The sequence below is a fragment of the Hemicordylus capensis genome, chromosome 2, assembly GCF_027244095.1.
Source record: "Hemicordylus capensis ecotype Gifberg chromosome 2, rHemCap1.1.pri, whole genome shotgun sequence".
NCBI classification, from domain to species: Eukaryota; Metazoa; Chordata; class Lepidosauria; order Squamata; family Cordylidae; genus Hemicordylus; species Hemicordylus capensis.
Window position 1 is genome coordinate 177,659,689 of NC_069658.1, and position 25,755 is coordinate 177,685,443.

The window sequence follows — 25,755 nt, forward strand, 5'->3', positions numbered from 1 at the left end:
CCAACAACCTGAATTGGGGAAAGACCTTCTTGGACCCACAGATGTTCATCATAACAACAGACACAAGTGACAGGGGCCGGGGAGCCCACTGCCTCAACCAGTCAGCGCAGTGGCTATGGAACAAGGAGGAGCGTTCTCACAACATAATTGGAGGGAACTCCGCGCAATTCGCTTAGTGCTACTAGCATTCCAGGAGATCATCCAAGGCACCGACATATTCGTAAAGACCAAGAATACGACGGCAAAGGTGTATATAAACAAGCAATGGGGGACCAGGTCCAGGTCACTTCACCAGGAGGCTTTCCTTCTGCTGTCCTGGGCGGAGAGCAACCTTCCTTCCCTGATGGCACACCATGTCAAGGGAGAGCTGAACCTGGTTGCAGACTGGTTAAGCTGGGCTGACATCCAACTGGGGGAGTGGGCTCTAAATCCATCAGTTTTCACCCAGATAACAGAGAAGATGGGCATGCCCAAGGTAGACCTCTTCATGAATGCGCAATTACGAGCGTTTATGACTAGATTTCCATGCAGGGAGGCGATGGCAGTGGATGCCCTATCCAGTCCATGGCCAGACGCTCTCCTTTATACGTATCCTCTGACACCTCTGTCGGCCAGAGTCCTGCAATGGATGTGTCTTTGAGCAAGAGTACTCTTAGTGGCACCATTCTGGCCCAGGAGACCCTGGTTTCCAGAGCTCCTCCATCTGGGGGTGGAGCCACCTTGGGAGTTGCCTCAGACCCCGGACCAGCTCCATCAGGGTCCAGTTTTACACCCGGATCCATGTTGGTTTCAGCTCACCATTTGGAAACTGAGCAGTGAGTCCTCAGCCAACATGGCTATTCGGAGGGAGTTCTCAGCGCTATGCTGGCGTCGCGAAGTCCATTGACAGAATTTATCAATATACATGGCGAGCACTCCTTCACTGGATGTCATGCAACTCCGTTCCGAAGAGCACGGCTAAGTTATGTCATCTCCCGCTCTTCTTACAAGAAGGGTTCAAGAAGGGACTATGTCCGAATACCCTGAAACGGCAGGCGTTGCCGTTGGTGGAGTTGCTCTCAGCAGAAAAGAGCAAAAAATCTCAGTCACATCCTCACCAGCATAGGTTCTTATGAGGTGCCTCGCTGATGTCACCTCCAACAGTGCATAGGTTACCCTCTTGGGAACTACATACTGTCCTCAAGGCATTGCACACTCACTCTGGTGAATCTTTGGCAGCTATTCTGATCAGGGTCTTATCGTTTAAATTGGCCTTTTTTGGTGGCCATCATTCTGCAAGGCTCATCTCGGCACTGCAGGTGCTGTCTGTAAAACAAGTCATATTGTATATTTTCAGAAAGAGGCTGTCAGGCTCATTCCAGACCCCTTCATGAGGCCAAAGGTGGTGTCCCCCTTCCACCCATCGCGAGTTGGGTTCCTACCTTCATTCTGTCCCAAACCCGTCCATCCTGTGGAGCGGAAATGGCACAAGTTGGACGTTAAGCAATGTCTTAAGGTCTATATTAGACGCTCAGCCTCATTCAGATTGACAAGACGCTCTGTTTGCATTCCATGGGGGTCCCAGATTCCTCAACCATGATTGCAACGTGGATTATAGCGTGTATATAGATGGCCTACGAGGTTCAGAAGTTGAGGCCACCAACGCATCTCTTTGCACATTCTACTAGAGCAGCAGCAGCAGCGTCAGTGGCATTTTCCACTAATGCACTGGTTGAAGAGATCTGCAAGGCGGTCACCTGGGCGTCGCCTTCCACTTTCACCAACCTTTACAAGATCGAGGATTTCGCATCTGCCCGAGCAACCCTTGGCAGATGGGTCTTGCAACAAGTTCTTCCTTGCTAGTAGACCAGAGTGCTCCCACCCAAGTTGGACAGCTGTGGTATGTCCCATGAGATGTCCCTGGCCTCAGCAACCGAGAACGGAGCATTGGTTTCACTTACCGTGAAGGCTTCTTCTGGTTGCTGGGGCCAGGGACATCTCGCCCCACCCAGTTGTGATTTTGCACTCTGGTCTACTTCTGTTGAAATGGTGGAGACTGACATTTAGTTCTACAGTTGGTTGCTACACTCTGTGATGGAATGTTTAAACCTGTTTATTCTGACCTGCTGTTTTCTACTGTTTTGTATTGCCTTTGTCCTCTTATGTCTCGGCCTGAAAGAACTGGGGCGGGGTTATCCCCTCAGGCTCTAGTGGGTGTGGCTTAGTTTTTTAACTATTTACTTTCTGTCCTGCCTGGAGCTCTTGAGAGAGGATAACCCATGAGATGTCCCTGGCCCCAGCAACCAGAAGAAGCCTTCACGGTAAGTGAAACCAATGCTCCGTTTCAGCCCGTGCCGCCACCAGTGCTCTGGTCCGACCACTCAGGTCCCAATTCTGCCCCTCCTGCAGCATTCAAACCTCTCCCTCATCCAGGCAGTCTTCCGTTACTGTTTTTAACCACCTCTAGACTGCAGGAGCACTCAAAGCAGCCTGCGCTTTCAGGCTGCCCTCGTGCAACTCCCGTTCCCAGCCACAGTACCTGCTGCCAAAGGTCCGACCCACTTGGGTCCCAATTTTTTCATCCCTGCTCTGTTTCCTGCCCCTCCCTCAGCGTTCAAACCTCTCCCTCATCCAGGCAGTCGGCCGTTAAGCTGTGACTGTTTTTAACCACTGCTTGACTGAAGCGGCCCACCCGCTTCCCACCTTTTAGTCTGCCCCTCATGCAGCTATCGCACCCAATCACCGCTGGACTCCTGGAGCTCTCCCACCCAATGGAGAGTGCCTGCCAGCATGCATAGCCTTGCTACATCTCCATGCAGGTCGGCTAAGAGAAATAAGTATAATGATGCTCACACTTCTAGTCTCCCTTTCATAGGCAACCAACTTGGACCCTGCTTAGCTAAGGGGACAAGAAGTCATGCTTGCTACCATAAGACCAGCTCTCCATTGTTAAGCTTCCAAACATCTGCATAGCCAAACATCTGCATATGTAAGCTGTGTTCCTATGCTGACCAATGGTGCTATGCTTGCATTTAACTCAGGAATTTCTCCCTCCCCCCCCCTCCCCTTCTGGACTCCCTTCACAGAATTTCATCAATCTGCCACAACCCCCACCCCCAGTGCTGGCAATTGCAAATCACTCAAAGAACACACCAGACTCAGCTGTCAAACTCTCCTTTGCTGACACTTGATGTTATGGAAGTCCACCCAGCAGACATTTAAAAAAAAAAATAATCCATGAAAGTGCGAGTAAGCAATGGTCCCGCTGCAAATCAAAGAAAAACATCAGCGGGGGCGGGGTGGGTGGGTTTTCAAAAGCCGCTGGAAATACAGGATTTTGAAAAGTTGGACATACTTTGGGCTAAGCCAGAATGTGCAGCCTCAATTTGGGGGGTGAGGGTAGGGGTCAGAGTCATGCCTGTACTGGTCCCTGATAGCCGCAGGGACTTTAGGGTAAATCCTGCTAATATGTGGTCTGGCACACTCCAATCTGGAGTGGATTCAAAATAAAAACCCTGTCTGTAAAGCCTCCTTGTGAGGCTGAAGTAGGCAGAGGCACAGTTATTCTTATAACCAGTAAGATATGACATCCCTCATATTCACACAGCTAGAAACAGAGCTAGTTGCTAAGAGGGATTCAACCCCATTGGTGGCTTAATTGATGGACAAGGCACTGAGATCTCTGCATCTCCCTTTTACATCCCCAGAGAAAAGGGCTGAAAGACGGCTCATAGCTTAGTTGTTCTGGCAAACTAGAGCTGATAGACTGAAAGGAAGAAAAACAAGATGTGCAGCTGGACACATTTTGTGCAGTGTAAAAAAAAAACGTGTATTAGAAATAATTTTTTTGTCCAGTTGGACCTATGGAGATCGCTAAGGAAGTATGTTCTAAACAGAAGATACAATAATGAAGTATGTTCTAAACAGAAGATGAATACTGCTTCCTTTGGGCTTCATGATAACCTTATACAAAAAGAGTATGAGAGCCTTGCCTTCCTTCTCCTTCCATTCTTTGCAAGGCGCTTCCACTTTGCTTGTTCCCTCTCTTTTCTCTTCCTCCCTCCCTTGTTATTTCCCCCCTCTTTCAGTCTGTCTCTTTCTTTTTCTATTCATTCTCATTTCCCCGTCCATCTTCCTTCCTTCCTGTTGGAACATTTTAGAGAAAGGGGATGCTTGTGGGGGTAGGTGGGCAGGCTGCCTGCCCTCTGCTTGTGCAGTGAGAAACAAAGCTTAGAATCAACCTTGGGCAACACTGGCAAACAAGAAGCAGGAGGAGAGTGTGCAGTGCAGCAGCTACCAACATTAGTAGTGCACAGTGAGGAATAGGTTAAGTTTATTTTATTTATTTATTTATTTTTACATTTTATATCCCGCTCTTCCTCCAAGGAGCCCAGAGCGGTGTACTACATACTTGAGTTTCTCTTTCACAACAACCCTGTGAAGTAGGCTAGGCTGAGAGAGAAGTGACTGGCCCAGAGTCACCCAGCTAGTTTCATGGCTGAATGGGGAGCTGAACTTGGGTCTCCCCAGTCCTAGTCCAGCACAATAACCACTACACCGCGCTGGCTCTCTTTGGTTTGTGCAGATGCACTATCAAGCCCTAGTGTAGTTAACACCTATGTTTCCAGAAGTACTTATAACTATGTCATCATAATAGCCCATGTTCCTGTTTACCCGCACATGTGTGTTGGAGATGAACTTCCAGTGCATCGACCTTTTGCACCAACTGTCCTAATGACCACTAGGGGCATTGGGAGTAGACACAGTGAGTCAGGGTCTCCCTATCTGTCCCTACTCTATGACCCCTGAACTGACTCTGCAGCACTTCCTGTGCTGAGTCACAATCCTTCCTTTCCTCCTAGAGAGCAGATGGGAACATCTCTCTCTCTCTCCTTACCTATCCACTATGTAGTCCTTTAGATTAGAGATAGGTCTTTCCTATCTAAGTGTATTTAACCAATAAATATTTAGTATTTAGTCATACAAGGATCTCCTTGTGTTTTCTCTAAACAGCTGCAATATCCAAACCATCCTCTGCCACCTACTCCGTAACTGGAGTGTGTGCTCATTCCTTAGTGCTCTGCTGTTTTACCTATTGTGGGTAAAAATCAACAACCTCTAACAATGTGATCTATCCCCTCTGTATTTCTCATTAAGCTTGCATGAGCCAAGCTTTCGGTCTCCCATTATCACTGAAATATGGAGCAGCATGCCATATTTCATACTCTGTGTGGTTTGTCCCTCCTACCACATAATCTGACTGGTACCTGTTTTTCTCTGGCAGCACTATGGCGGGGCGGGCGGGGGGGGGTACTCCATTCCACCACACAGGTAGAGTGCTTGGCAGCACTGTGGCAGCAGAGATTTCCCAACATGGTACAGAACACTTCCTTTACCTTGCAACTGAGGGCACAGGTGGTGGGAACCTGACTTGCTGAGACTGTATTCTCATTTAGCAGTTTCAGATTGGAGTCTCCCTTTGAAGGTGTTTTTTTTGTTTTGTTTTTTAACCACAGATCAGCAGAGAAACTTCAGAGAAAGATTCCAGGGTGAAACTGCTGAATTAGAATGTATCAAGAGTTTTGATTCTGTGTGTTCAGGCTGGAACCGACACCAGTTTCCTGTCACATTACAGGTGTTAATGATTTTGCTATCACGGTTACTACTGTTTTGAATTGTCACTGTGCTTATCTTGCAGACTTTAAAAATTTACATAAAGATGTCAAAGACTGTACCTCATGTGATCTTTTTCTCTCTGAACCCATGAATTAGAATTTATAACCAAGGATAAACATGTATCTGAGAAAGTGGACTGTAGCCCCCAAAAGCTTATGTGCAATAAGTGCTCTGGAATGAAACCACATGATTCATCGGATAAACCACCACCACAACTTTAATTGTTATTTATTTATTTACACAGTCAGACAGGTGTTATTAACTGGTTTGTTTTATCCAGACATTGAGTCCTTCCCAAGGACCTGGGATGGCTGAATTTTATTGTCAATGTTGTTGCTGTTGTTATAGATATTGTTGCAGAATATAGGCTGTTCCAGTAAAGTTGCTTTTTGTAATTGGCTGATGGCAGGGGCATAACAAGGTTGGCTTGGGCCCAGAGACAAGATTTTAAAATGCCCCCCCCCCCCCGTCACCACCTTCCTCTCCTTCTCCTGGCCCAATGTAGACTCTGCTAACTATCCCAACTAGTTAAAAGGTGTAAATAACAGCACAGCAGAACCAACTAATACAACAGAAGAACTTTACTCATTGCACATATTCCAACTACAGTTACAAGGTGTGCATAACCAACTAAAAACAGTATCAATGAAGAACAGTTAACACTGCACACATAAATAACAGAACCAACTATTAAAACAGTATCAATGAAGAACTTTAACCATTGCACACATCCCAACAGTTACAAGGTATAAATAACAGAACTATTACAACAGTATTGGTGAAGAACCTCACATTGCACATATCCCAACTATGATATCTCACACCCACCATCCAGAACTTAATTCAATGGCTTCTTGCATGCTTTCAGTTCAGCAAAGTTGTCTATTATCTTTTGTATATCCAATTTCTTTGCTCTTTCATTTTCAATGGATATAAGAACAAGGCCACTGAGTCTTTCCTGCGACATGGAACTCCTCATGTAGTTCTTGATGAGCTTCAGTTTTGAGAATGATCTCTCAGAAGATGCCACTGTTACGGGTAGGGTCAGGAAAAGCATATATGCTGTGCAGATATCAGGGTAACTGATGCAAAGGCCACAATTGTCAATCATGAGCAGTTCAGCAACTTCCTTTATAGTTTTTTTTTTAATCTCTTCTTTCAATAAATTTCTAAACTGTATCAAGTGTCTTGGAAGAGAGGTAGTCAAGTCCGTGTCATATTTACTGACCCAAAGTTCTCCTGCTTCAGTTAAGTCCTCATCAGTTGCTGATGTCAGTGTTGATGGGTGAAGAGCACTGAAGATAGTAACAATTCCATGTAGGCCCTCAAAGCGTTGTTTCAATTGTGAGGAAGCGATATCCAGCACACAGAGGAACACATTTACTCTAAAATGGTCCTCTGCATTTGTTAGCCTGTGATCCTCAGATAGCTCATCAGGAAACCTCTTCACCTTTCGCACGCGTTGCTCCTCAAACACCTGGGATACTCCCCACTTTTCTGACATTTTTGCTGCAGTTTCACGGAGGGAGTCATACTCATTTTTGTTCTCTTGCAAATTAGTGTGAATGGTTCGGAGATAGGTTGCTGCTTTGCTGAGGTCGGTTTCTGGGGACTGTAGCATCATTGAAACAGTATTAACAGGTCCTAAAATGTTAGACAGCAGCACAGTAAGGAAGACAAACTGAAACTGCTCCATTTTGGATTTCAAAGCTTTGGCTTCTGAGATTTCATCTTTCTTCTTGCTTAGGAGAATTATTTCAGTAAGCACTTTGAGGATATCTGTGAAGCGGCACTGAAGGGCTACTAGTGCCTCATGACGTGAAGACCATCTGGTCGGACAAAGTTTCTTCAGTGTGGTTTTTGATCCAGATGTTAAGTGAGCTAATGTATGCCAGCATTTGATGCTATGTGCAAAGAAGATGTATATTCTTTCCACAACTCCAAAGAAGTTCCTTACCTCTGGAATACTGGACATTGCATCATTCAAGACTAGGTTCAGGTTGTGGGCAGCACAATGAACGTAAGTTGCCTTTGGCTGTAAAGCCTGAATTCTAGCTTGCACACCACTGTAGACACCACTCATGGTTGCAGCTCCATCGTAACCTTGGCCTTGCAATTTTAGGAGGTCCAGTTTATTGCTTTCCATAGCATTCAAAATAGTCTGTGTGAAGCCAGATGCAGACTGATCCTCCACCACCAGAAAGCCCAAGAATGTTTCATGTATTTTTATTTCAACTGGCTGATCCTTTTCGTTGGTCTCAACAGAAACGAAGCGGACTACCTGGCTGAGCTGATCTGTCTTGCCAGCATCCTGTGTTGTGTCTATGATGACAGAGAAAAATGCAGCTGTGTTGGCATCCTTTATTATTTCTTCCTTGACGCTTTCTGAGAGTATATCAATCAGTTCATTTTGAATAGCAGGGCTCAGGTACTTTGTTTGTCGCTCTGGAATATTTAGCAACTCTTGCAATACAGGATCATATTTTGCAATTAAGGTGATGATGGAGAGAAAGTTGCCATGATTTCCACCTGTGCTCACATCTTCCCTGTGACCTCTAAATGCCAGGTTGGACGTAGCCAGGGTCAGTGTGACATTGATGATTCTATCAAGCACTTGCCTCCAGAAGTTTGCCTCTTTCCTAATCGCAGCTTCTGCTTCTGCTGACACTGTTTTGTTCAGCCGCCAATGGTCCAGAACAGTGCTACACTCCTGATGGCCAACAGCACCTTCATGGACTTCTATCTTCCTTTTCAGATTATGCCAGTCACGAATTCCTCTCACCCATCCTCCCTCTCTGTCCTGAGAAAAAAGCCAGCATGGTTGACAGTAGGCTTGGTCTGAAGTTGGCGAGTAGCACAGCCATTTCTGCTGCAGTTTTAGACCACTTTTACTCAATTCTGAATAGTAGGTTTTTGAGAAACGTCTGTTTGACTGGCCATGCTGTGGAAATGGACCTGGTGGTTGGCATGGCCCATTTGAAATAATGAAGATCTTTTCATCTGTACTAAGAGGTTCACTGTAGAGTTCTTTGTCAGTAGGAATTTTTTTTGAGATCAAATATACATTAAATTCCTTGCCAGCATGTTCTCTTGTCTCTCCTTCACGTCCTCTCGTTTGAATGTCTTCACCTTGCTCAGTAGGTATTGACTGCTGTGTTGTCATATCTGCTGCATGTTCACCTTGTTCCTGCTCTACAGGACTTGAGCCATGACAGATTGCACTCACTGTTGCCGTTTCTGCAGTCTGAGTCACCTTATCTTCCTCCAATGAAGTCCCTTGGCTGGTCTTCATGAAAAATGATGTGATTTTTGGTAGCTTGGCCTCCTTCTCTAACCTTGCTTTCTTCAACCCACGTTTTTGAGCACCACTCATCTGTTTCCGTGTAAGACTGGAATGGCTGGTACTTGGAGTTTCCATTTCTAGTGTAAGTGAAATAGGAAGAATTACTAGTCCATTACTAGTGCACAGGGGCGTAACAAGGTTGGACTGGGCCCAGAGACAAGATTTTAAAATGGGCCCCCCCTCACTGAAGCTCAGCTCATGAAGTAAAGAAATCTTAAATTATTGTGGACGGTGCAAGTCATATAATGGTACTAGAGAAAGACATGCTGTTCTGGTAGCTCCAGGTCTTAACACTCACATCAATTTCGGAGGATGACTACAACTGAAGGAAGCCCGGGTGGGTGTGCGGCTGGGGGAGTCAGTCATGTGATTTGCCTCTGGGGGGCCCCCAAGGCAGTGGGCCCCCAGACAACTGTCTCCCCTTGCCCTATTATAGTTACGCCCCTGCTAGTGCAAGTGAAATAGGAAAAGTGCAGAGTCTCCCTTTCCCCAGGACCTCTGGCCAACGTCCAGGGCCTCCACACCACAGGCCCCCAAGGAGTTAAGTCTGATATTGCAAAATAAGTATGCTTCCTGCCTGGAAATACATTTTTCACTGAATACACACATGCATACTTCACAATATATAGTCACTGACATACATTGAATATTATGTCTTTGCGCTACTTTTAATGCCTAAAACACACTAGAAGAATTAGAGGTGAGAGTATTTATGCTGCTTAGCTAGATAGATTCAAAGATATCATGAGCTATATAGATGTAATTAAAACTCACTCATTTTATTCTCGCCTTCAGCAGTCAGGTTCGGCGCACTGCTGTCTTCCACAAGTTGAGCAGTTTGTAACATCTCTGCAAGATTAACCCACAGATAAATCACTACCATGGTCCTGGAATATTATAATGTTTGCAAGCAGAGGCGTAACTAGGGAAAACGGCACCCGGGGCAAGCACTGAAATTGCACCCCCCTGCCGCATCCCCCCCCCGCCGCCCCCCAACATACATCTGACTGTCACACATGTTTCAGAAAACTTTTATTTTAAAAATTTAAAAAATTACAAAAATTACCAAAAATTTCAAAATGCACTACATACTTAGGTTTTCCTCACAACAACCCTGTGAAGTTGGCTTGTATCTCAAACATCAGAATTATGATGCAATGATGATGATTATGATTATGATGCCCCTCCCTCACGCCCTGGTTCTGTTCCTGACTTTCCCTTGTGAGTGACTGTATTTTAACAAAACGAAAACCAAGGACTCCAAAGTAATTCGAGGGACTAGGGTGATAGTGCTAAAGACTCCTTATTCTCCCGCTGTTAAAGAAAGACTCCCCTTTTCCAAAACCGCGTGCTATTTACACCAGAAAAGGTTTCAAATGGAGGGGGAAGCATTTATGCATTTATGCTTGGTTTCATGTTACGATTTCAAAGTTAGAAAAACTATAAAAGGGCCATTTTAGAGAAGATATGCACTGCCTTAGTGGCAAATCCTGCTTTTTTGAGATTCCCTGCAATTGAATAAAGCGATAATATACACCTTTGCTATTTAAATTGGTTGGAGAGTATTTATGACAATAAAAAATGAAATGGCATTTCAGATGCAACATTAGTTGCCTAAGACCACTCAGATTTAACTAATCTTCATCACATTGACAAAAAGAGCAATTAAAATTAAAATCTATGACTAAAACCAAACCACTTTGGAGTTGTTTTTAATGAAAGGTGGTATATAAATTTAACAATAAATGTTTAGAAGTATATACTTTCACCCCCTGCCCAACCTACAATTAATTCCAGCTTATTTTCAAAGGGCTTCAAGTTTTATTTACAAATTGCTTGGCAGCACCAGTGTTTAAGTAATCGCTAATTGCTCCTAATGATAGTTTTACTTATTGTTAAATTTATATACCACCTTTCATTAAAACATTCTCTGTTCATCTGATTTTCAGTCTGGTTAATTAAATCGGTGGAGGTTTAGACTTTCCTGATGGGCTGAAACAGCTAATCCATTTTGATGATGACATATCATTAAATTAGCTTGCATTACATAGTGAAAAAGTCCAGGAAGGGAGAGATGGGGGGATGTGGAACCCAAGGTTCCACATCCCCCCATCTCCCCCTCCCTGAACCTTTTCAGTTAAAACGTGGTTAGATTATAGGGGAGGAAGGGCTTGAATGAGCAAAAAGGGGAACTGGTTCGGGCATTCAGGAAGTTGTTCAGAAGAGGGAGTTGTTCAGGAAGTTTGCTCTGGTGCGTGTCCTCCTCTCGACGCATGCGCGACTGGTGGCGGGGCGGAGGGGCGCGCTGGGGAGTGAAAGTCAGAGACTTGGACTACAAAAACGCCGCGGTGCCCAGTGCTGGATGAGCAATGCCAATGGGGGGGGGCGCGCTGGGACCGGGGGAGGGGGACTGCTCTGCAAAAAAAAAAAAAAAAAATCAAAAAAAAAATTTCCGGCAAATCGGCGGGGGCACTTTTTGGCGCCCCCTGCCAAGTGGCGCCCGGGGCACGTGCCCCCTGCCCCCCCTATAGTTACGCCTATGTTTGGAAGTGAACTTATTAGCTGCACTCTTCAAACAATCGACTCTTGAGTAAAAGCATAATCTGAAGCTCAGCTCATGAAATATTAAATAAATATTTCATTATTTTTATTACATTTATATCCCGCTCTTCCTTCAAGGAGCCCAGAGCGGTGTACTACATACTTGAGTTTCTCTTTCACAACAACCCTGTGAAGTAGGCTAGGCTGAGAGAGAAGTGACTGGCCCAGAGTCACCCAGCTAGTGTCATGGCTGAATGGGGATTTGAACTCGGGTCTCCCCAGTCCTAGTCCAGCACTCTAACCACTACACCATGCTGGCTCTACACTATACCATGAGGCTGAATAGTTTTGAGCAGAATTACAATTAAATAACTAGCTAATTAAATTAATTAAAATGGCTCCCTGTCACCTCAGGGTTCACAAAAAGAAAAAATCCATAGTTACACAGGAAGCTGGCTTGTACTGAATCAGGATGAGAAGTAAAGCATACTGGGATCTGAGAGATTAAACCAACAAGAAATAATAAGATCCCCCATCAAACTATGCACAACCACATGATAAAAAGGAAGCGACAACTTAATCAAGTAGATCTATAATTGAAAATATATACAATCTAAGACAAGACCAATTGGAAATGATATCAATGAAACAAATATATAGCATGATAGTGTAGAGATCAATGTAATACAGAAATAAATGAGTCCACACATAAGATAAACACCAGAAACAGCCACAATGCTGTACTGGGGATGGATAGGGCCAGTTATTCTCTCCCAGCTTAATATAAAGCTTTATTATTTATATTTTTACTGACTTTTGGTGGGGCGGGGCGGAGGTTTCAGCTTTATTATTTCTATTTTTACTGACTTTAGGCAGGGCGGGGCGGAGGTTTCAGCTTTATTATTTCTATTTTTACTGACTTTAGGCGGGGCGGGGCGGAGGTTTCAGCTTTATTATTTCTATTTTTACTGACTTTTGGCGGGGCGGGGAGGGGGAGCTTAAAGCCTTCCCTCACCCTGCCTTCTTTGTCCAAGCTCGAGTCTCTGCTGTTCTGAACTTGGGGAAGGCTGGCCAAGCCCTGCTCCATCACCCGCCCGGCCGAAGCTGCGGGAGGAGAGCAGAAGCAAGACCTGCTGCTAAGGGCCATCGGAGGAGAGCAGGGTGGGAGCCAGTAGACCTCCTGCTTCCTTTGCAGCCAGCCTGCCTGCGCGCCTCCGGGAGTCCGGGCGCACCACACATGGTCTCTCATTCCCAGCCGGGAAACAGGTTTCAAAAGGGAAGGGAAAGGAAAGGAACTCTCTTCCCCCGCGCCCATCTCCCACCCACATAAGAAAGAGGGCTCAGCTTTCCCTTATGCTCTGAGTCTGGACAATTTATCTCACTTACAGGCGGGTGGGCTGAATCTCCAGGGAAATGGGAAAGAGTGAAAATGCAGCAGCAGCACTAACCACTGGGCAGCTTCTTGGAAGCAGACAGAACAAGCGGCGCTTGTGTGCCTCGGCCGCCCTTTCTGCCTTGGAAGGTGCGTGCGGGGGAGCAACCGCTGCCGCTGCCGCCGCCGCCGCCAACATTGGGGAACATGCCGTTTGTGCAACTTAGAGGAGTTTTTGGGGGGGCTGGGGGGAGAAATGGGGGGCCATCCATGCCCATTGGGGTGTCAGCTAACTAACCAGAGGGTTCCTGAGCCTCTTGCCGCTCCATTTTGTTTTAAGTAATACATAGGGTCGGGTGAGTGAGTCTCCTAGCTTGCTTGCTTGCTTCCTAGATAGATTGGCGGTAGGGCACTAGGAATAATGGCGGCGACCTCTTCCTTCCTTGCTCGGCAGCACGTGCTAGGCAGCAGCAGCAGCTGAGCTGATCATGCACATTTCTGGGTAACGGCAGCAGCCAATGGGTGGGGAAGGAGGAGGAGCCCACGGCAACAAAACTAGGCAAAAGGGTGGAGGGCGGGCGGAGGCAGCAGGGAGGAAATACGGCGCTCCCCGGAGCGGGAACAAAGGCGGAATTTTTTAAAACATTTTTTTAAAAATACACTGATCATTCAAGGAAGCTGGGGCCAGCACTGGGTGGGGGAGTCACGTGACATGTCTCTTGGGGGGCCCCTAAGCTGGGGCCCCCCGAGACAACTGTCTCCCCTTGCCCGATCATAGTTACGCACCTGGCTGATGGTGATTTCTGTGGCCCCTGTGGTGTTGAGGTGCTCTTCAAGTTGTTTTGGGATTTCACCCAGGGCGCCAGTTACCACTGGGATTATTTTGGTGTTTTTCTGCCACAGCCTTTCAATTTCAATTTGTAGATCTTTGTATTTGGTGATTTTTTCTATTTCTTTTTCTTCTATTCTGCTATCCCCTGGTATTGCTATGTCGATTATTTTAACTTGTTTTTCTTTCTTCTCGACTACAGTTATGTCTGGTGTATTGTGTGGCAGATGTTTGTCTGTTTGTAGTCGGAAGTCCCATAATATTTTTACATCTTCATTTTCTTCAACTTTTTCCATTTGATGGTCCCACCAGTGTTTGGCTACAGGTAGCTTGTATTTTTTGCAGATGTTCCAGTGTATCATCCCTGCTACCTTCTCATGCCTTTGTTTGTAGTCAGTCTGTGTGATCTTTTTACAACAGCTGATTAAGAGGTCCACAGTTTCATCTCTTTCTATACAAAGGCGGCACTTGCTGTTTGTTGTGGATTTTTCGACTTTGGCTCTTATTGCATTTGTTCTTAGTGCCTGTTCTTGTGCAGCCAGTATTAAACCCTCTGTTTCTTTCTTCAAGTTGCCATTCTTAAGCCATTGCCAGGTCTTGGTGATGTTTGATTTTCCAGTTATATTGTGCAAATATTGACCATGCAGTGGCTTCTTTTTCCATGTTTCTGCTTGGTTCTTGACTTGTTCTTTCTTGTAGGCCTGCTTTGTTTCATTGGTGTTGAATAGTTTCTTGTTATTGACTATTTTAAGTATATCTTCTTCACTGTCCTTTATGTGTTCTTCAAGGCCTCTTTTCTCCTCCTCTACTGTTTGATGGACTTGCAGCATTCCTCTTCCACCTGAGCTGCGAGGGAAGTATAGCCTATCGACATCACTGCGGGGGTGCAGAGCATGACTGATGGTCATGATTTTCCTGGTCTTACGATTTAGAATCTCTAGCTCTGCCTGGGTACAGTCTATTATTCCTGCACTGTATCTGATAACAGGTATAGCCCAGGTGTTTATGGCTTGTATGGTGTTCCCGCCATTGAGTCTGGACTTGAGGATTTTTCTAAGTCTCCTGATGTATTCATTTCCAATTTTTCTTTTAACTTCAGTGTGTGCAATGTTATCAGCCTGGAGAATGCCCAAGTATTTGTAATATTCTTTCTCTTCCAGGTTCTTGATGTTGCTTCCATTGGGCAGTTCTATTCCTTCTGTTTTTGTTATTTTCCCTCTGTTCATTATTAATGCAGCACACTTGTCTAGTCCAAACTCCATTGCTATATCGCTACTGAATATACGGACAGTGTTTAGCAGTGATTCAATTTCTGACTGGGACTTTCCATACAACTTCAGATCGTCCATGTACAGCAGATGGTTGATTTTACTGGATGTTTTAGATGTTTGGTATCCGAGGCCTGTTCTGTTTAGTATTTGTGAAAGTGGGGTCATGGCAATTACAAACAACAGAGGGGATAGTGAGTCCCCTTAGAAAATGGCTCTTCTAATGCTAACCTGTATTTGCTTTGACTGATCAAACAACTCAAATTGTGCAGTTCAGAAGTTGAAACAAGTCAAGGAATTGTCATTTTGGGGAAAGTATCATTTCAGCAAGTCCTTAGATGCATCACTGTTGGGAAAACACCCACCGGCACATCTCCTTTGTAATACGCACATAATTTAGCAGGGGAAACACCAGATGGGCAGCTGGAAAATCCCAGTAGCTTCTGGAGAAGGGAAATTAATCAGCCCACTTTCTCTGTTGTCACCCTCTCACCACTCACTGGTTGGAAAGTCTACCCAAATGGCTTTATCTAATTTATCCTGAAACTCAGACACCTATGAACCCTTTGAGAGGAAGAGTGCACTGATTATCTGTTACAATGCATCTTTTTGCTCCACATGTACTCGGCAAGTTCCTTTGATTTCTGTGGGGGTGGATGGAAACCTTGTGTTCTGAATACTGTAGCCCCCATGGTGGCAGGTTAGAAATGACTATGCATTTGAGATTCCCATACATTTTATTTTGAGACAGCTGGAGCAGGTCAGCATAGAAAGTGGAGGTTTAGGGAGCTCATCTAACCAAATCACAATAAGAAGGAAACTCTGTGAGGATATTCACACGATGGAGGAAAACTGGGCTAAGGGATCTCAGCCTGGTTTTCCTCCACCGTGAGAACCACCAGGCTCATGGGCGAGCCTGGTGGTTCAACGACAGCTAGCCCGCCAAAATAGCCCTTCCCTTAAAAGAGGTTAGTGGAGTGAGAGCTCTGCTAACCCCGTTTTTTTTATCGTGAGTTGCCGCGTCATGGCGATTCACAAGGAGACCCCCAACTGGGAGGCTAAAACAAGCCTCTGAGCGTCAGGGGGGCTCCACAGAATGCCCAACACATTTGTGTAGGGCATTCTGGAACTTCTGGGTACCAGGTGGCACCCGATCCCCACCACCCCTACAGGCTCTGTGACGGAGCCAGGAATCATGTGGGTGGCTGATCCAGTCGCCCAGGGACGGCTCGGTGATCGCCTGCAGGGAGGGGTAAATTAACCCGTACTCCCTGCAGACCCGCCCGAAGCTCTTCTGGTCATAAACAGAGTTTCTATTCCTTGTTTCTGAGTTTCCAACCTTGTTTCAAAACACTTTGTTGTCTTGCTTTCTGGTTGCTTCGGATCTGAGATTGCTTGCTGCTTATTCAGTACTGAAGCCTAGCGCCTATTTGTGGCTTATCTGGCAACCACTGAAAACACCAGAAGGGGCACTGCTCACATCCAGGAGTATGGATTAGGGATGTGCACGAAACTGATTTTTCGTTTTGTTTTGGGGAAACCCAAAACATCCCATTGTTCCCCATGGGTAGCTGCTAGGGACACCAAAGTGGGTTGTGTGGTAGCGCATGATGGGTGCTACCTACCATCCAACCATAAAATAAATGGGCAAGCAGGCTGTTTTAAACAAAATTTTAATCTTCCCACCAAACCGCCATAGAATCCTATGAAGGTTTGGGGGAAAGATTAAAAATTTGTTAAAAATTAGTCTGGGCCATAACCTTCTCCACTACTGTTTTAGCCATGATGAGAATTATTTCAATTTGTATTTCAAGGCAAGCATTTGCACGAAGTGTTGCCACATTTATTTATTTTTTTTGCAATTCTTCATCTCCTCTCATTAAAAGTTTAAACAACTGTAAAAAGAGCCCACTGGTATCTACTGCTTCAAATTGTTCGCATCCTGAATCACCTCTGAATGGTAATTAATTGACAACTAACAACTGAAAAACCTTCTAATTTTATTTACCTATTTATTTATTCAATTTATATAGATTATGCTTAAAGGTACCTCCTCCTCCCCCCCCCCCCCCCGGCGGTGCCTGCATCAGCCACTACTGCTCTGAGCTTTAACTTTTAGAGACTCTCTGGGGAGGTAGCTGAACCCTGAAGAATATTAAAAAGACACCTTTTTAAAGCAGCACATTGTGCTCTGTCACTCAACTATTCTGCAATGCAGCAGGTCAGGAAGCTAGAAAAATGGAAGCCGGTCAGAAATGTGCTGGAGTAGCAGCAATAGTAGAATGCAACAGTCCAGGAATGTAGGCCCAGTAATGCAATGAAATGAAGATGCAGGAACAGTCACACGTTTTGCAGGCTCACATGCATAGCGGACTGCTTCCCTCATATACACAAAGTAATTTTAGGTCGTTTTAACTAGAATTTTTATTTACTTCTCCTTTCCCTCCCTTTTCTTTATGACTCTACCCACCACACTTGCTACAGGATCTCCACTGGGACAAACTTCTCAATGACAAAACATAAGAGATTACTAGACAGAATACAACACTATTGCCCCCATATCTAAGGATCACTGGTTGATTGGCTGGCTATATGCTGAAGCTCAGCATACTTCTCCTCTCAACCTGACTGACAAGCTTCAGAAAACTAGCACTGACTACCCCCATTGAATATTATGGGTGAAGTAAACTTTTCTCATTAATTTCAATGGGAGCACTCATGAGTAACCTAGTCTAGATGTAAGCCAGGGACTAGAGTAGCTTGTTGCTTGACTGTAACATTTAAATGTGTGTGCATACACACACACACAGAAGAGCACTAACCCCAGGACCTTGGGGACCCGGTCCAGTCCTCCAGGTCCGGGGGGCGGGCTCCAAATGGCTGGGGGCAGGGTCCTCTAGCAGCCACCCCATGCTCGCCCTGCCAAAGCTCTACTTAAAAAACAAACCCTCTTATGATCTCTTGATTGTTGCAAGCCCTTGATGTCACGGTGTTGTGGTGATCTCTAAACTGCACAGGTGTGCCTCGCAGTTGCTTAAAGATGCTGGCCCAAATAGATGGGCCCAGCATTGCTCCTGGTCCCCACCGCCACTGGGGGAGGGTGGAGAAGGGAGAAGGACTGCTCCACTCACCCATCCACCCCCAGCCACCCCTCAGTCATAGTGAGAGTTTGGTTTTTTTTTAAGCTGAGCTTTGGTGGGGTAGGCCCCCCAAGGAGGTTTCAGGGGGCCGTGCATGGGAGGGGGGGGGCTGCGGCTGGGCGGTCCAGGCACCCAATTACCTTGGAGTGCCCCTGCACACAGACATACACACAAATCTCTATGGGGTACATGAGCTGAAGGTTTGCAACAGAAAGGGTACATGTTTTTAAAAGGTTGAGACCCCTGGTCTAGGACAGGGAGAGCCCCGTGGTGGCTTGTGGGGCAATGCAATTTGATCTGCCCCCTAACGAGAGTGCATTATTTAATCAAGAAGTAGTGAAAACATTGATACAAAAACACCCATTTTCTTGATCTGATAATCAAATAAATAAATAAATCTCTTTAAAAGATCAAGGATCAATTGCACATTCATAAGAAATGTAAAATGTAAAACATTTTTTGAAGAAACATGAACATTTGGGCCACGAGAAATAAAATAATGTTGTTCTCAAGAGTGTGCATGAGAACGAGAACTCACACTTTGAAAGTATGTCCCTCTCTGGATTTTCTGTTAAACATCCCAGCCACGCAAGAGCACATGTGCACCACAATCATAAAGCCTCTGTTGCTAGATGGTGCCATGACTAGAGCCTCTCTGCTTGTGAGGAAAATTGAATTGTGTAGCAGTATGACACTTCCACAATATTACACTTGATTAAGCTACATTAACAGCATGTTGCAATGTTATCAGCTTACTTATAGCTCCACTCCACATCTTCCAAAGGACCTTCCAAAGTATGGTTTTATTTTTCCATAAATGCAAAGTGTGAGTGAACCTGTTATGGGGGAGTTCAGTGTCTTTCCATCTGTTGTGAGGAAATTTCCCTGACAAATTGCAGTATTTTGTCTTTTACAAAATACATTATCCATTACGGTTTTGCATTTTGTTGCAATGCTTAATTTTACAAATGGAAGGGTTTCCCACAATTTCCACAATGATTCTTGTTTAAGAGGCAAGTGTGAAGTTTCCAGTGTCTAGTCCAGTATAGGTTAGTCTGGCAGGAAACAGTGCATTCAGTGTATACAGTTTTGGAAAAATTACACTTTGCAATGACTTTGCATGCTATTCTTTATGCAAGCCCACAGAAGCTCATGCAGAAACACCGAGGCGATTCTCATGAACACCCAAAAGCAGGCTAAGGGAGCCTAGCCCACTTTGGGGTGGTCATGTGCTGCAACAGGAGCCCCGCAGCTCCCAGCAGCTAGCCCTCAGAAATACCCCTCCCCTAAGACGAGGTTAACAGAGCAAGCGCTCTGTTAACCACGTCTTTTTGCTTGTGTGTTGCCATGGCACGCAGCAACACACAAGTAGACCCCTGACCGGGAGGCTGCAAGCAGCCTCCTGGGCTCGGGTGTCTCTCCAGGATGCCCTGTGCACTTGTGCGTGGCATCCTGGAACTTCCGGGGGCCATGCAGCCCCCGATCCCCATAGCCCCCTGCCAGCTCCGTGACGGAGCTGGCAGTTGTGTGGGTGGCTGATCCAGCCACCCAGGGCTGCCTTCTAATCGTCTGTGGGGAGAGTGGGCTAAGCCCGCTCTCCTCGCAAATCCCCTTCTGGCTAGTCTCACTGATCACGAGACTCGCCTCACCCTCTGTCTGGCAATGCCCTTTTGTGAGGTAGCATGCTTCTCAGGTTTTTTATAAAATAAAATAAAATCGGGTGATTCCCTTCTGCAAAGCTATCTCCCATGCATACTAGTCTGCCTCACAGATTATTAGTGCTGGACTCAGACTTGGCATTGTTTTTGCTTTAAAGTTACAACCTGGGAGCTCTTTCCATCATTTGAAAAGGATAACAAGTTGTTCTAGTGAGAACTCATCTGCCTACTCTCCTTTCAGTATCCCTACAACTGGACTAAATTTGGTCCAAATTGGCTGGGCAGTTCACAAGTTAGCCCACTTGAGCCTCAAATGTTCATATGCCCGCCATCTTGAATTGAGATGGATGATGCCATCACAAACTATGCATTTGAGTTGTCCCTATGTGTCCCAACAACTGTACAAATTTGGTCCAAATCGGTTCGCACTTGCACCTCGGACGTTCTTGTGTCTGCCATCTTGAATCAGGGTGGATGACATAACAAACCACACTGTTGAGGTGTCCCTATGTGTCCCTGTAGCAAATGTGCTTCAAATCAGTTAGGAGATTCACAAGTTAGCCCAATTGCACCTCAAATGTTCACGTCTGCGATCTTGAATTGGTGGGGGGGGGTGTGACTTCATCACAAACTATACCACTGAGGCATCCCTATGTGTCCCTTCAGCTGTAGCAAATTTTGTTCAAATCAGTTAGGCAAATGGTCACAAATTGATCACACGGAAAGCTGGGTGATCTCATAAGCCTGCTAGAAAGTAGGCTAAAAAGGATCATATTACTTCCATATATGTGGGAACAACTTGTAGAGAAGTACTCTGAATATGATATTATGTTCAGGAATCATTACTAGGTGCAAGACATTCTAATGCAAACCATCATGCAAGTAAAAAGACAATTCCCATTTCTCTTCTCCTAAGGAAGGGGCTGAAACTGACTCTTGTTTACAGCTTCCTTTGGTTAAAAATGCACAAAATTTCTCACAAACAGAAATAGTGATGCCACTTGCTGAAAATGAAACTAAAGGAAAGACTTGAACTTTGCTTGAGAAGGCTTTTATTGACAAAGAAAAAGCAAAAAGACAGACATGGAGAATGTTCAGACAGGTGGGACGTCTTCACCTCCAAACATCTGTCTATGGAAACAGCATCAGTTTCCATTAATGTCCTGGGGCAGGAAGATATTTTAACTTCTTAAAAGAACAGGTATTGTCACCAGTTTGTAAGGCACAGAAAGGCAGACAGGCAGCCAATTGAAATGTATGTCCAGGTTAGGTGTGGTTGCCAGAATTAACCAAAGAGAAGGGACATCAAAGGCTTCATCCTATCCAAGAGTCACAGGTAAACATGACGGAGGTCTGCTGATGGCATTACACTGAGGGCAAAGTCTCTCAGCAGAAAGTAAAGCACATTAGCATGAATTAGTTGTCCATGAAAAGAGTATGATACCTGTGAGACCAATATGTAAATCTGAAACTTATATTTGGGAGCGGGAATACTTTAGGAGTCATTATATCTCTCTGTTTATTTAATCCCCTTTGGTGGTTAATAGTCCTTAAGAATTAAGAGGGGGAAAGATTGTTAGCCACTAAATGGCATTTCAGATCCTGAAGTAAAATATTAAAAATGCTGAAACTAAATATCAGACATCAAATAAATTGACACATCTTAACAAATATTCAAGAATTCAGAGAATATCCAGGGGATATTTGACATCAAACACACAGAGGACAACTTATAGAAGCAAATTTGTTTTAGCACTGTCAAATCCCAGGTCAGAATCATGCAAAAGATCAAGCTCTACCATGGATGTAGACTGACAGACCTGAATCAAACACTTTTGACCTATTCTATTGTTCCCCAAATCATCCTTCTTCAGACTTAGCAAACGAATTCAGGAAACCAGACTGCCACTCTGCTTACACATCTCTGTGCACGAGGCCCTCCCATATCTTTAATTTGCAATGTTTGGGGAAAGAGCCGCTTAACTGACTTCTAAAGTAGAAGGATGAGAGGCAGTGTGGTGTACTGATCGGAGCGTTGGACTTGGATTGCAAAGACCTGTGTTAACATCTCTGCTCAGTCCTGAAACTCACTGGGTGACTTTGGGCCAGTCATTCTCCCTTTGCCTAACTTTCTGCACAGGTTTGCTATGGAGATTAAGGTGTGTGGGGTTGGAGGCAGGGTGTTAACAGCAGCTGACCTCTCAGCAAAAACTTCAAGCAACAACCATTGGAGGTGTGTGTGTGTGTGTGTGTGTATGAAACTGCTTTCACTGCTCCAGTGAAAATCTTGAGAGCCCCTGATTACTTCACACTTGTGCCTCTATCACTCCAGATTAAGTTGTCAGTGGTAAAATATTCATACAGGAAGGATGATTCAAGGAAGAGGACAGCACTCAGAACAAAGTTCTTTGAATTCATGTCAGTCTCAAAGACAATGGCCTCAAAATAGTGGTGTATCAGCTAGCAATTTCCAGGCTGGACTACTGCAAATGCACTCTATGTAGGCTTTGTACATAGTTCGGAAACTTCAGTTAGTCAAAATACAGCAGCCAGATTTGTCTCTGTGGTAACTTGGAGAGACCACACCATGCCTGTTCACTGGCTGCCAGTATGTTTCCAGGAAGTTTTTCACACGGGGCTTTTAAAGCCCTTTAACTTACATTTCCTGTAGAATGGAGGGGGTGCATTCACATATTAGATTTACCTCGAAGTCTCTGCAAGTTATCGGGGAGCAGTTCACACACAATTCAGGTGTTTCACTGTGCATTACGACTGTAACCCAATTTATATCCGGGGTAAAAATTCCACTATATGTGTCATAAATTTTGCGGTAAAGCCTGCTGTGTGTAAAAGTCCCAGGCAAAATATGAAGTGCTGGTTATCCCCTTTAAAGCCCTGAATGGCTCATGCTTGAGTTATCTGAGAGAACATCTTTCTCTGCAAGATCCCCACCACTCATTAAGATCTCCAGTTGAAGTCTGTCTTTGGGTGCCACCAATTCCTCTGAGGGCAACCTGAGATTGGGCTTTCTCAGGTTGTGGAATGCGCTTCCTGTAGCTATGAAGCTTTCAAAGGAGCCGTAGAGACCCATTTTTTCAGACTGGCTTTTAATATTATTTAATTGTTTTTTTAAAAAATGGGTTTTATTCATTATTTATTTATTTATTCGATTTATATGCCACCCTTCCAAAACGGCTCAGGGAGGTTTACAACACGATTAAAACAATTAAAACCAGTTAACAATTAAAATCAAAACTATAAAAACAGAATAAAACCAATTAAACATTCAAACAGCTAAAACCTTGGGAAACCAGGGCAACCATTTAAAACAATTTAAAACAGTTTACAGTAGTTAAAAATCCCTGGAAGGCCAGGCCAAACAGATAGGTTTTAAGGGCTCTCCTGAAAGACAGTAATGAACTCAAATATAGACTTTTATGTCAATATTTTAACTGCTTTTTATTTTGTTATTTTGCTTATTTTATTTTTATTAACTGCTTTTTATTTTGTGTTTTATGTTGAATTTTAGATGAGTTGAATTTTTGATGTAAACTGCCCTGAGCTGTTCTGGAATGGGTGGTATAAAAATGAAATGAAGTGAATAAAATAAACTACCATCAGTTCTGAAATGACTAAGGATCCTAGGATAATGAAAAGAGTTGCTACTTTTCTGATGGCTTTATCCAAGATACATGCCAATTTTTCTAAGCAGATCTAACAGAAGTAATAGATTGTACTCCTACTATTTATGCTTTTTCCTGTGGCTGATATACTGCACAGGTTTCTGTGCACGTTGTAGAAGAATGCAAACAGCTGTGAAAGCCTGTACAGTTTGACTCATCTGTAACGGCCTGGGGCGGGGTTCTCCAACTTGTGGCTGTGGATGATGGAAGTGCTAGTCCAAGAACTGGGGACCCAAGCCATTACATCAATGAACTGAGGTTCAAAGCAAATAAAGCACACACAAAAAGTAATTTTTTAAAAAAAATGCTGTTGGATTGAGAGGGAAAACAACCAGTGGTACAGCTGGAGTAACTAATTCCCATTCTAATCCCGATTTACCAGTCATACTGGCAGTGCCTGGATAAAAAGGGGAGTCGTGTTCTCAAGGACTCGAGTTCAGATCCATGTCACTCCCCATACTCAGTAAGAAATTACAGCACAGATATGGAATAGACAGAAGGAACCCGTGATGAGAGACAGAACCAGGAAGGTTACCAAGGTACGAAGCCAGCATTGTTCACAGTGGATGTGCCAACACTGTATTGAAGTCAAAGGCACTGAGTAGGATTCCTGGAAGAGAAAAGGAACTGAGATTACAAGTCAATAGAATATGCTGGTCTTGGACCGTAATAAAGATTGATTGATTGATTCAAGTCAATAGTATTTTAAGTCATACAAGATTTGAGTTGGGCAGAATTGCACTGCCCCTGTTCCCTGTGTTGGGAACTTGTGTAGGAGAACCTCCTACTGAACTGTGCCCTTCTAAATTATCTTTGCCCACGAATTAGGTATTGCATTTGTTCTGATGAGACTGACCAGCTTGTCTTGTTCTGTTGTGCCCATTGAACAAAGCAAGCCAAAAGCTGCAGGTGATAAGAGGGCTTACCCAGCAGATGTGGCATTTAGAAGAGCCCCTGTGCACCAGCTGGTGTCTCAAGTCCTGGATCTGAGCTTTGAGCATTTCCAAGGAGAGGCCTGATGGGTTGATTTCTCCCCTGGTTCTAGTGCAGAAAGAAGAAGAAGAGTCAGACAGAAACAGCAAAAGACTGACATGGAGACTGGGTCTATAGAACATGAAAGGAGCAGCTCAATACAAAATGTTTGTTTAACATATTTATATACCGCCCAAAATACCTTGAGGATAAGCTAAAGTATGTTGTGGACAATCTGTCAAGAAGTTCTCCCTTCCAAGCCTGATAGAATGATCAGAGGATGAACTCTGCCTTCTTTTAAAGTGAGCACTTGGCTTTTAAAAGCCGAATGTCTAGTATCCATTTCTGCTTTAATGGAGGTGATTTTTCTGCCCATGACTCTCCTTTAAAATTAAGCAGGGGGCAGTGCTTTCTTTGTTCTAGTGTGAATGTATGCACTGGGGAAATGCACATACTACGGAATCACATGGAGGAGTTTGCTTGCTGGCATTTCTGTCCCTCCTCTAGGTGTTTGATAGTAGCTGGCATCATTTTGCTACTGGCTGGTGACTCGTTGCCTGTGCATTTGTCTGAGAGATTGAGCAAACATCTTCTGGTTCCTGGAAAGTGTAACGCTGTCTAGTACCATGTCCAAATGACAACAGTGAAGAAATTTGGAGGCACTAAGGTCATTCTCACAACAGGCTTTCCCAGGCTACGGCAGCCCTACCTGGGTAGAGCCAGCCATGCAAAGCGCAGGATCAGTCCTGATCCTGGCATTCCTCGACCGGCAGAGGCGTAACTATAATAGGCTAAGGGGAGACAGTTGTCTGGGGGCCCACTGCCTTGGGGGGCCCCCAGAGGCAAGTCACATGACTGACTGACCCAGCTGCGCACCTGCCCGGGCTTCCTTCAGTTGTATTCATCCTCCAAAACTGATGTGAGTGTTCAGACCTGGAGCTACCAGAACAGCATGTCTTTCTCTAGTACCATTAAATCACTTGCATCGTCCACAGTTTACAAAACCTTCAATTTTACTATGATTTTTGTTACCACTGTTCAGCCTCATTTAAGATTTCTTTACTTCATGAACTGAGCTTCAGTGAGGGGGGGGGCTTTTAAAATCTTGTCTCTGGGCCCACTACAACCTTGCTACGCCCCTGTCGACTGGGTAGCCTGGTTTTTTTAAACCTGGGGGTAATAGTAGCCAATGGTGCAGCAGGGAAGTAACTTGCCTAGAGAGCAAGAGGTTGCCAGTTCAAATCGCCGCTGGTAGGTTTCCCAGACTATGGGAAACATCTATATTGGGCAGCAG

At 44.7% G+C, this 25,755-nt stretch overlaps 1 protein-coding gene and 1 long non-coding RNA gene across 7 annotated transcripts in view; one reads left to right on the forward strand and one right to left on the reverse strand.

Annotated features, from left to right (window-relative positions):
• The first annotated feature begins 2,125 nt into the window (after positions 1–2,125).
• Positions 2,126–5,713, forward strand: LOC128343245 (uncharacterized). The gene is made up of 2 exons (XR_008315405.1): positions 2,126–2,300; positions 5,496–5,713. It is a non-coding gene; the product is annotated as an uncharacterized LOC128343245 (long non-coding RNA).
• Positions 5,714–6,218: 505 nt separating this feature from the next.
• Positions 6,219–25,755, reverse strand: part of LOC128346597 (E3 ubiquitin-protein ligase RNF220-like) — a 128,247-nt gene continuing 108,710 nt past the window's right edge. For 5 of the 6 annotated variants that reach the window (XM_053300044.1, XM_053300047.1, XM_053300049.1 and 2 more), the window contains 2 exons: positions 24,416–24,530; positions 20,852–24,099 (listed from right to left, as the gene is read on the reverse strand). In XM_053300044.1, coding sequence (XP_053156019.1) covers positions 23,950–24,099; positions 24,416–24,530 — 265 coding nt within the window. In that variant the 3' untranslated portion in view covers positions 20,852–23,949. Of the gene's footprint in view, positions 9,076–9,772; positions 9,848–20,851; positions 24,100–24,415; positions 24,531–25,755 lie in introns of those variants that run through there. The other variant, XM_053300051.1, reaches the window with a different exon arrangement.